Source organism: Lipophrys pholis (assembly GCF_963383615.2).
Source record: "Lipophrys pholis genome assembly, chromosome: 14".
In the NCBI taxonomy this organism is placed as follows: Eukaryota; Metazoa; Chordata; class Actinopteri; order Blenniiformes; family Blenniidae; genus Lipophrys; species Lipophrys pholis.
In genome coordinates this window covers 4,768,907-4,780,804 of record NC_137633.1, presented here as the reverse complement: position 1 = coordinate 4,780,804, position 11,898 = coordinate 4,768,907, and the positions used below count along the sequence as shown (strand labels likewise).

The window sequence follows — 11,898 nt, the reverse complement described above, 5'->3', positions numbered from 1 at the left end:
CGAGTAAATGTGGAGCGAGAGCGGGTTTTGACGATTCCTGCCGTCTGCGCGTTGAGATCTGATGTTTGACTTCTACTTGTACATGTGACGGTTGTGGTGAATCTGTGAGTCAAGCTGCATCGGCAATGGCTTGGAGTGTATTTAAAGATGCTCCACAATTAGATGAGTCATGAGATCAGTTTACTGTGTTACTTCAAAAAGGTTCAAAATATGCAATGGAGAAGAATAGGAAAAAACTATTGTGTTAAAGTTGTTTTTGTTTATGTTTATTTATTTGTTTTGTATTTTTTATAAATTTTATTTATTTATTATGTTATGTATTATTATCTCATTTATATATTTTTTTTGATATATGATTTTTTTCTTTGTATATATTATTTTCCCGAAAAAAAGTTTCACCCTCCTCTCTTGTCATTTCCACCCATGATTATGAGTAAAACTCACTCGAATTTACAGTTAAAATGCTTAAACTGTCTCAAAAATTCATGTTAAATATCCTAATATAGTTTGACTTCATCTCAACCTTTCTACTGCCACATACAACTGTCATTTCTTGGCACTTTAAGAGAGAAAAAACCCAACAGAAGCCCTTTACGTTACTTTGAATTGAAATGAAAGTACTCCCATACTTTCTGTGATTCGACTTGTTCATCCCGGAAATGAACTTTTATATAGTTTGAGGATGTGACCCGTCACATACAGCACTTGTATTAGGATGAGGCTACTAATAAGGTTGTGAACTCGTAAATAGGCTGCAGCAAACAATGTCAAATGTGTTCTAATGGTATCAGTGAATCATAATAATGGACTGAGGAGCTTCATTCTTCCATTTCGGTGATTGATTTAAGTACAGCAGCTGCATTATAGGTAGTATCTTGATTGTAGTGAACTTTACATGTAGTGTGCATTCGGGGCACTAACGTCAAAGATTCCTTGAAGATATTTTACCAGGAAAACTTTTGCTTGTATTGTATAATAAAATAATATATATAATCGACCAATGATCCTCAATGATGCCCAAAAAAAAGTCGGAGTCTCGAAGTTTATGTGTTTCAAAATGATCCATCATCAGATACTAAGAAAAATCCTTGGATTCATCTGAATGGTGCGTTTGAGGTTTTATTCATATATTTTAGTGAAAAATTTAGGAAAGCTGTCATTATGAAACAGGAAGTGACGACTGCCGGAGAAGCCTGAAATATGCTGGTTCTAGTGTGTGTGTGTGTGTGTGTGTGTGTGTGTGTGTGTGTGTGTGTGTGTGTGTGTGTGTGTGTGTGTGTGTGTGTGTGTGTGTGTGTGTGTGTGTTACCCCACCTATTCCATTTCCTTCGAAGGACAAAATGAGACAAACAAGCAGAGGATGGAGAATTGTAACAGCTTGTATTTGTGCTCTGTTCTCATGCCGAGAAATATCAACTGGGGTGGGGGGGACGTGTGCCTGAAAACAAACAAACAAACAAACAAACAAACAAACAAAAAACTAAAAGAACAACAAAAAAGCTGACATGGAGAGGTCACAAAAGGTCAAACAGAAGAAACCAGCCCACTCCCTCCCCCACCGAAACACAAGGGGAAGTCACTGCCAGCGCCAGTGAAGAATCGCCAACAAAATGAAAACAGCGCAGTCATAGAAAAATATGTACAACCGAGCGGAGTGGTAAACAAAACATCGACTGGTGTTTTTGTCACTTAAAGGCTGTTTAACAGCCTTTTTTTTTTTTTTTTTTATTCCCGTCATTTTCTCTCTCTCTCTTTTTCTTGGGGGGGTGGGGGGGTGGGGTGTACCCATTCTGTACAACATGATTCATTACAACAGTACAAATTCATCAGGTTGCGCTGCGGCAGCCGGTCAATCGGATTGGTCGTTGGAATAAAGTCCCGCCCACCCCACCCAGCATAAGAGCAAGACGTCCTGAGGCACTCGACATGAGTACCCTATTCACAAAGGATGCACACAGCCCACAAGTTTAAAAAAAAATAATAATAATAATAAAAGAAAGATAAATAAAAGAATTAAAAAGACACAAGCTGCAAGTGCCTACACATGTATTTCAAACCATCCATGAAGAATAATCCATTCCAGTAAGAAGAAAAATAGATACAAGTCAGGATTCCCAGTGTTTCTCCTGAAAAAGTAGAACTCCATCGTTTTCCAAAAGGACGGAGCCCCCGCCCACCCGCCACCTTTCACCCCAACCCCCCACCCCCCACCCCCCCACTACCAAATCCAAGTTTCTTACAGCTCACTCTTTTTTTTTTTTTAATTAATTTATTATTATTTTTTTTTATTTCATTACACCCAAGGCAGAATAAAGTTACTAAAACTTAAGACTTTTACAGTTACAGTGACAAAAAACAGTTTAAGAGACCCACAATTTAAATTGGACTGTAAAATAATAAAGATAAAAATAAAAATTTTAAAAAGAAACAAACAAAAAAAAAAAAAAACTTTTTTATATTTTTGTAAAATGCCCAGGCATTCTCCAATATTACAAATACTGGTATACTTTTACAGTAAACAAGAAAAATGTCATATATATTCATATATATTTATATATTTATATATATATACTAAACCCCGCCACCAAAAAAAGATTCAAATAAAAAAGAGGAAAAAAAATATTTTAAAAACAAAACCCCCCAATATACACGTTGCCACTCGTCGGCATTCAGAGAAAGTTCAGAAGCAAACCTGAAAATAAAATACTTGCTTAAAACACACATACACACAAATATTATTTTTACCCTTGTACTTGTATCAATACTGTAAACTTATTTTAAGACGGAGTGCACTAAATTCTTTTTTTTTTTTTTTTTTTAATACTTTTTTTTTCTCTTTTTAAGCATTTTCCTGATTTGAGTCCCGTCTCTCTTCCTTGACTTTTTGTGTGGCTTTTAGTCGTCCCGGGTTTCCTGCTGAGCGACGGACGCTTTGTCCAAGTTGAGTGAAGGAATTTCGATATAGTTCTATAAATACGGTTTTGTGCCTTTTATATGTACATATGTATACATATATACACACACAGACACGTTAATATTGTGCTGGGTACTACTCCCCCAAAGAAACCTAAACTCAGCATTGTTTGTATGAATTCAAATAATTTGACAGAATTATTACACTTTTTCAGTGAATTTGATACTCCTTAAAAAGTGGTTTGCATTTTGTCTTAGACAGTAAATAGGAAGATCAATATTCCAAGGATTCAAGGCACACTTATGTCAAATCGAATGGCAGTACAAAAACTGTCCGAATAAATTAAGTTTCATTATTTAATTGGATTTTTTTTTTTATAGTGCCAGCATTGGGAGAGCCAAGCCTTACAACCCTGGGCACTTCAGCATTAGGAGATCCCAAAGCTCCAGACCCTTTACGTACCTTTTTCTGTCCAGGTGTGTGTGTGTGTGTGTGTGTGTGTGTGTGTGTGTGTGTGTGTGTGTGTGTGTGTGTGTGTGTGTGTGTGTGTGTGTGTGTGTGTGTGTGTGTGTGTGTGTGTGTGTGTGTGGGTGTGTGTGTGTGTGTGTGTGGGTGTGGGTGTGGGGTGGGAAAAATAAATCATAAAGTGCGGGTCTGTCATGAGATTTGTACATTGAAATCAGATCTTTTGCTATGAATTTGTTTTTTGTTTTTTTAAAGTGCTGTCATGAAAGTGAATGGGACATGAGAGAGGGAAAAAAATAAAAAATAAAAAAGCAATGATTTTTTTTAAATGGAGCAAACTGATGCCGCTTGTCTTCATAAAAATTTATTATTCCAGCACACACTAATACATTGTCCTCTTCTACACAAACGTGTATGACATAATGACACTTTGAGGAATTCCCAAATTCCTGACGGAGCGCGACCTCGTCATTATTCAGACTGTACAATTAGAAGCACCACGAGAACAATAACAAGTCAAAGTTTACCACTAATGTCATTTCAACAAATATATTTGAGCTCAAACAAATGCATAGGATGTAGATTTTTTTTTTCTGTGTGTGTGTGTGTGTGTGTGACACTATTTATTTAACCAATCTAATTAAAGTGGCTGCGCCTGCCATGTATACATAAACATTTAACCCTTTCTGAACAGATTGACGCTCTAATTAGAAACAGCGGTTGCAAATATGTGGATTTCGAGTGTGAAGCTTGGGGATTTTGCCCAGTTTGTCTGCTCGTGAGGTCTGAAGACGACATGAAAGTTGGTTTTGTGACGTCGGAATGAATTGGAAAAGGAAAGTAGTAAAGTTTACCCTGAGATGTACCCTGTGCTCTCTCTGTCTTTCCCTCTCTCTCTCTCTCTCTCGCTCTCTTCTTCCAGCTCTTCCTTCTGCATACTCGTCACGGCTTCACGCCCACCTTAAATAAATAACACAGCCTGGATCATATGGCTTCCTGCAAAATATAAGACAAGGATGTAGGTGGAATGGCTGAAGGTGTGTGGAGGGACGGCTGTCGTAGCGCTGGTCGGAGCTTGGCACTACGTGCCGGTCAGCAGCTGCCTTAATCGAGAACCTCCTGGCTGGTTTGGGTGTTTCTCGTGAGGAGGCGGGGTTTATGAACCTTGGGATCCTCTCTTTATTTATTAAATTTTTTTTTTATTCTCTCTTACATTTACCGTCAAATATGACACTCAGTGCTACATATCCAATTATATTGACATGTTTTAGAGTCGTTTCATGCTACAATGCCAAAGGATTGTTGTCCGCGTATCGTCACACAAAATAGACTAATTCTAGCATTCTCAGTTCACGCCACTTTCAAATTGGAGATTGAATTCAGCATCTTTTTCAAGAAATTACACAGTTAGCTTAATATACAATTTCCTACAAGCAGTGGCCATAAAAATAAAACAAAAACAACAACAAACAAAAAAAAAAAGACTCAAAATGGATATCGTTTCCTCTAAAGAACTCTCAGGATATCAAGTGGGTTTCAAAAAGAAAACAACAAAAACGCAAAATAAACTTTTCCCCCCTCAAAAATGCCTAATAAAAATGTACCTGCACATGCCAAAAATACAAAATCCAATAAATACAGAAATTATTGCACAGTTAAAGGCTCCACATTTTCATAACTGAACTGACTGATTGTTTAAAAATGAATTGCCCAATGAGGCAGTTTAGACAGCTTCAGTTGGTGTAAGATCTCTGTGTTCATTTTTTTTTTCTCAGTTGGCAGTTTGTTTTTTTTTTAATCAAAAACACAAAATAAACCCAAAATTAACATTTTATAAAAAACAAATCCAGCTACCCCCTTTTTTTTGTCTTTTTTTTGTCTTTTTTTTTGTCTTTTTTTTTTAAATTTCAGTCAAAGTGTGTTGCAGAGTATGGAAATAGTGAACTTTCTTCAGGCTCTCTCTGCTTGTTCAATTTTGACCTCACTGGTCATCAAGTGTTCTCCATGCCACTTTTTCATATGTTTCTCCAGAGTGCTGTACACACTGAAGGGCATTTGGCAAATGTCACAGCGGTAGACGTCCTTACCCATCTGGCCGTGCGTCTTCATGTGGCGCGTGAGCTTGGAGCTCTGAGCGCAGGCATAGTTGCACAGCTCACACTTGTAGGGCCGCTCCCCGGTGTGGCTGCGCCGGTGCACCGTCAGGTTGCTACAGTTCTTGAACACCTTGCCGCAGTACTCGCAGGTGTCGCACCTCCTGCTGTCCTTGGAGGTGGGCCGGCCGGGACCCCCGCCTAGATGGGGTGTGCTGCCCCCGCTGGCGGTGCCGCTGCGGCCCGACAGGCCGCCGTCCAGCAGGTCGCCGGGCGGCGTCGAGAACCGCAGGCTGCCGTTCTCCGACGAGTGCTCGGAGGAGGTGGCGAAGGGCGATTGTCTGGAGTCAGTGAAGCCTAAGAAAGGGTCTTTGATGAAGTGGCGCGAGGCGGCGTAGCCCACCAACCACTGGGAGTACACGTTCTCCGAGGGGATGTGGGGAGCTGGGGGGATGTCCAAGTCCTTCTCGATCTTGATCCTCTTGTTAGAGGAGTTGGACAGGGCGGGGCTGGTGATGGGGGTGGGTTTGCGGGGAAACAGGCCTGAGAAAGAGTCGCCGGAGCCACAGTTCCGGCCGTTAATGGTTGTCCTCTCTTCCTGCTGGTGGTGGTTCATCTCCCCAACCACTGAATCCTCGTCTCCAGTGTCCCGCTGGCCGTCGGAGCCCCTCTTGGAGAAGGGCAACCGTTTACGATTGTCAACTATCAAATTATTGTACTGCTGTATTGAATTGATTCCCCCACCTTCAACCATTTTCTCCAGGGCTAAGGAGGACTTCTCTTCTAAAGGAGGCTTGGAACCATTCTCCCTGTTGCGGTAGAATTCAGACTCCATGCTGAAGTTCGATTCTGGCCGACTCTCGTTCTCAAGTTCCTCCTCTTCTTCCTCCTCCTCCTCCTCCTCATTGCCCTCCCCCTGGAAGTCCCCGTCCCGGTTTTTCATGCCCTCACCCGTGACATCGCTGGTGCCTGGCTCCGGGGAACTTGTGGTGGACAGACCGTCATCCGAGCGCCCCGTCAGGGATCCAGCTTTGTGCATGTGGGTCTTCATGTGGCGCTTGAGCTTGCTTGCCTGAGAGCAGGCGTGGTCACACAGCTGGCACTTGTATGGTTTTTCTCCAGTATGGCTGCGCCGGTGCACCACCAAGTTGCTCTGGAACTTGAAAGTCTTTCCGCAAAACTCACAGGACTTGACCTTGTTCTGTGTCTGAGGAGGGGTGGTGCTATTTGGGGGCATCGGTGGTAAAGGTGGGGTGCTAAGAAAGGGCGATTTCGGCCCGGTTTGGAAGGGGTTGGGGTTTAGTAGTCGGTGCATAGGGTTGGGCCTGCCGGGCGACAACGGTGGCGTGGTGCTGTTATTGTTCCCTGCCAACTCGCGTAGCCGCCTGGAGAAGTCCATGGACTGGGACTCCATGCCCATCGGCGTTAGCCGCATCACCCTTTCGAAGGCACTGGGGTGCTGGGAGATGAGGCCCATTTCCTCGGCGCTAAGGCGTTCCAGCCGATGGGGGTCCAGGTGATGGCGGGGAGGCGGACTGACAAACGGAGGCGTGTTGGGGAGACGGTTCTCCACGAAGCCCGGCGGCGGTTCCCGCAGCAGGGGCCCCGTCATCCTCAGGAGGTGGAAGGGGTTGTTCTCCCCGAGAAAGTTGGTGAGGGGGGACTGCGGGATGGTGTCGTTGCCCAGGGGTGGAGGCATGGTGAGGCGTGGAGTGAGGGCTGTGCTGGAGGGGTTGGACTCCAGGTAAATGCGGATGCCATGGGTGTTCTGGGCATGCTGCAGCAGGAACCAGGCACTGGGGAAGGGCTGCTTACAGCTAGTACATATGTAGCTGGAGGGCTCGTCCCTGCCACCTGCAACACAGAGAGAGAGAGAGAGAGAGAAGAGAGATGAAACACTTCAGCAGAGTTCTTTTGAAAGACCTTATTAAATAAGCTGAGTTAATGTGAGTTCATTCATTGCCATTAACAATAGTGTTTTTACGAACAGCTCACTTGTAGTGAGTCAACTTTTTTTTTCCCTCCTCCCCCGGCTGAAAGGCGGCCGGGATGCGATAAATGTGTTTTATATTCTGCCTCATGCACCCCGTCGCTGGAAAGACCTTGGCTCATCACGTTGTCACATAAATGCTATATACTTATCACGCCTTTGACAAGTGCATTTTCACAGTCACACCGGATTGGCCCACACCGATCCGTGTTTTTAAGAGGTGCTTAATCTCTCACTTAGTGAACCTCTCCAAAAACAGCTGAATAATTTCTGTGTGTGCGCGTACGTCTATCTGTTACTGTTGTGGGGACCGAAAACTGCTCATACTGAGGAGGTTTGGTGTGTTTGTGAGGACAGATGAAGGTGTGGATAATTTGACGATCAGGTTCAGGTCGAGTCCACAGAAATCAAGTGATTGTATCACAAAGTGGAAGAAGTGCTGTGAGCCAATGTACATGGGAAAAAAAAAAAAAACGCCATCCCACAGTGTTTACTGATCTCCGATCCTTCCCAGTATTTTAGAGCTGTTCGACCCTATTTAGCGGATCATACACGTCGAGTTTGCAGCCACAGGCTGAGCAACAGCAGCTTCTTTATTTTCTTCTTTTAAGGATGGAAAATCTTTAAATCTAGCTTTTGAAATGAACTAAAAATCAAAGCGTGGAAAAAAAAGAAAGAATGAAGCAACTCTCGCTGTTTAATGGCTTGTTAATGCAGTTGCCTTACAGTAATAAATAATGGCCACGCTGCTGAACGACTAAAGGACACCGAACACACAAGCCCGCACACACACACACACACACACACACACACACACACAGATAATGAGAATTGTACTCTTGTTCACCCTGTTTATTCAATGGGAGCTCGTAGTCTTTGACCTCGTACACTCATTTCAGATACTGGAGGAAACATATGCTGCTCTAATTGTTTCCCTTATTGGTGCGCAAGGCGCTCGCAGATAAACACAACCACACATGCATATGCATATTGGTGTGAGTGTCGACTGCAGGATGGATGTTTCTGAGAAGTTTAGCATTTTCATGGAGAATCAAAAAGAATGGCTTCGTTTCCCGCTCCGGTCTGAATGCATTTCTTTTGAATACTGAATACGCATGCAAATCAACGGGAAGAAAAAAAAAAAAAAAAGAATAAATGACGACAAGAGATAATTAATTCTAAGTGAAGGGATGTAAACGTGTGTGTGTTTTTTTTTTTTTTTGTAGAAAGAATATTTCATCTTCGGAAAATACAAAACAAAATCAACAGTTTAATAATCAATTGCAAATTATTCATTATTTAATAAATAACGCTGCCTCTCGTTTGCTCAGTGTGTGTGTGTGTGTGTGTGTGTGTGTGTGTGTGTGTGTGTGTGTGTGTGTGTGTGTGTGTGTGTGTGTGTGTGTGTGTGTGTCCATAAAGGAGGAGCAGCGAGAGGTGGAACAGCTGTTCACCTCCACAGTCCTGTAAAGCCTTTTGACTTAATTATAGCGGACAGAGAGCGTAGAGACACACATACACACACACACGAGTTCGCACGTTCACACAGACGAGCGTGCGCACAATGAAGATAACAGCTCCCCATGTCTCAGCTTTTGTCTGCATGTTTTTTCTCACACACACACAGACACACACAAGCTGTTTTACTGCTGAATCTTAAGACCCTTAACACTCCAATAAAGAAACATTCACCACCACTACCACCACCGCATCTTTCTCTCTCTTCTCTCTCTCTCTCTCTCTATTCGCCTGACCCCTTGATCTGACCCCTCCTTCCCTCCCTACATCCTCCATCTTTCTCCCATCTTCAGCTGATGTTCATTTCTGCTCAACAATTAACCACAAAAGTGTGTTTGACAAAAAAAACAAACAAAAAAAAAAGATTTGTCTCTGGCCGCGGTGGAAGGAGCGGGTCATGGTTTTTGTTTGGGGAATGTGAGTGTGTGCGCGTGTGTGTGTGTGTGTGTGTGTGTGTGTGTGTGTGTGTGTGCGTGTGTGTGTGTGTGTGTGTGCGTGTGCGCGTGTGCGCCCTCCCGGGGGAAGGGAGTCTAACGCAGATGGCAAATAAAGTATGCAGCCTGAGGCGAGAGCACATTATGCTAATTCTAATGTCAGCTGTACTTTAATATACGACTCTATTTAATCACCCCATTATTTCCTATTTCCATATGAAAAAACAGAGGGAGCGAGGCAGAGCCGGGGAGCCGCTCATCACTTTATTTGGTAGAATGCGGAGAGCCGTGCTTTATGGACTTGAATGAGAAAACACACTCCCTCTTCAAGCATCTGCGCAGAGACTTTCTCTCGCCTCTCCTGCGTCTTACATGTTTGAGTTATGACCGACAGTATGTGTATTTACAGTAAGTGTGGGCTGTGAAAGGTTACATCGGTTCACTTTGTGCTGCTGACATTCAGCTCCTCCCTCTCTCTCTCTCTCTCTCTCTTTTATTTTCTCACTTCTTTAAAACCTAAGGCTGACTGTTTTCCTCTGTGGATAAACTGTATTGTAAGGAAACAAATTACAGAACAGAATTTAACCATGTGAAAACGTGTGGCTGGTTTACTGCGGCGAGCCTTTTATTTATCATCTCACCAGCGAGGATCGCCTCGCTGAAGCTCTTCTTCTGTGTCCAGCAAGCTTTTGGTTTTATATGAGTATTTATATATTACAAGTGTTAGATAGTAATTAAGTTGAACCAGTTTTCTTGGCGGATGTCAAAGCCGCCTGGTATGAAAGCGAGTACTTGCACTTGCACGCCATCAAATTTTGTAATGTCGTCATTTACTCTATGAAGACTTACATCAGCGGTGTCAGGGGGGCGACATACAGCCTCATTTCACCTGGAGTGGGTCGAAATGGTAAAATAGCCAGAATATACACGGTGAAAATATCTATGTTTTGACAAAACCAAACAATTACTACAATCTCAATATATTTGAATTATACTTTGTGGTGCAAAATACAGTGAAATGCCCCAAAAACTTCTCCTGTCGTCAATGTTTGACACCCTGACTTACGTTTATTCCTCCACCAGCATCTGCAGTGATTTTCTTTTTTTAACCTTAATCTATAAACCAGAGACCTAATCCTCCTCTTTAACACTATGTTACACCAAATCTCTGCCCCATCAGTGGCACAATGTACACAATTACTCAACAATAACAAAACACTGTCATGTATGATTTAAGTACATTAAAGCCTTCTAACAAGCTCCTGAGAATTCAATGGAATGTGGGAAAAGAAAACAGAATTCTGAGCTGATTGAGTGAAATTTGTACATAAATCATGCAATTCTGTGTTAGCCACCGTTTTTTGCGCAAAGCTTGTGTCGGTCATAACAGAGCAGTGATAAACTGCTGCTAAAGGTTAATAAACAGTTAAACCACATGCTGATGTTAACTTTTCATTGAATTTTCTATTGAATTCTCTTTTGAAACACGCTGAACAAATGTAGAGGTATGACTGCAGAGCAAACAATAGCAAACATGCACAAGAAACAGTCCGATAGAACTGCAGACGGCATTAAGGTTTTCATACCATCTTAAAATAAATAGATTCAAAAAGCATTATTCTGCATGAAGCACATCAGACTGTGTGTGTGTGTGTGTGTGTGTGTGTGTGTGTGTGTGTGTGCTGCTCGGAGCCTCTCTCTTTCCGCCAGTGGAAGCTGTCTGGCTCTTTGCCTGTGTTTGGTTTGGCTCAGGATGGTGCGCGCACACACACACACACACACACACACACACACACACACACACACACACACACACACACACACACACACACACACACACACACACACACACACACACACACACACACACACACACACACACACACGACACGAGTTCAGTTGTCAAAATATACAACAGCTCACGCTCGTATCTTTAAATCAACCTATTTAAAGATACGGAGTTTAAAAAAAAAAAAAAACGACAACTGTCGTCATCCTTGAGCACACATTCGCCTTTTTCTCACAGACGTGCGCAAACAAGTTGGGCTCAGGTCGGCCCACGTGTCCTTCACGCACGCTGGCGTCCATCCCTCCATCATTCCTCCATCATTCCTCCATCATTCCTCCATCATTCCTCCATCATCCCTCCACCAGCCTCCACCAGCCTCTGGTGTTAGGTAATCTCTCCTCCGTGCTTCCCTTTCCTGGTTCGGTTTCACGCAGTATAAAACTCTCATTATCCACTGATTCCAGTTTTCGCTATGATTCAATTTGCCATAATTACTGCCGCCGCCGCTAATAAAAAAAAGAAGAAAAAAAAAAAAAGGGGAAGAGAGGGAATGGCTAGAAAAGCAAAGGTGCAAAGGTCAACTGGCAGTTAGCGGCGTTCATTTTCATCTCGGTGTATTCATCTGGGGCGGCTAATGGCCCAATTTTCTCCCCCTCGGTCCTCAATAAATATTGCTGGAATTACAGGTTAAATAG

At 42.8% G+C, this 11,898-nt stretch overlaps 1 protein-coding gene across 1 annotated transcript in view; it reads right to left on the bottom strand.

Annotated features, from left to right (window-relative positions):
- Positions 1-3,735: 3,735 nt before the first annotated feature.
- Positions 3,736-11,898, bottom strand: part of bcl11ba (BCL11 transcription factor B a) — a 43,323-nt gene continuing 35,160 nt past the window's right edge. The window contains exon 3 of the mRNA XM_080479640.1: positions 3,736-7,326. Coding sequence (XP_080335766.1) covers positions 5,330-7,326 — 1,997 coding nt within the window. The 3' untranslated portion in view covers positions 3,736-5,329. The remainder of the gene's footprint in view (positions 7,327-11,898) is intronic.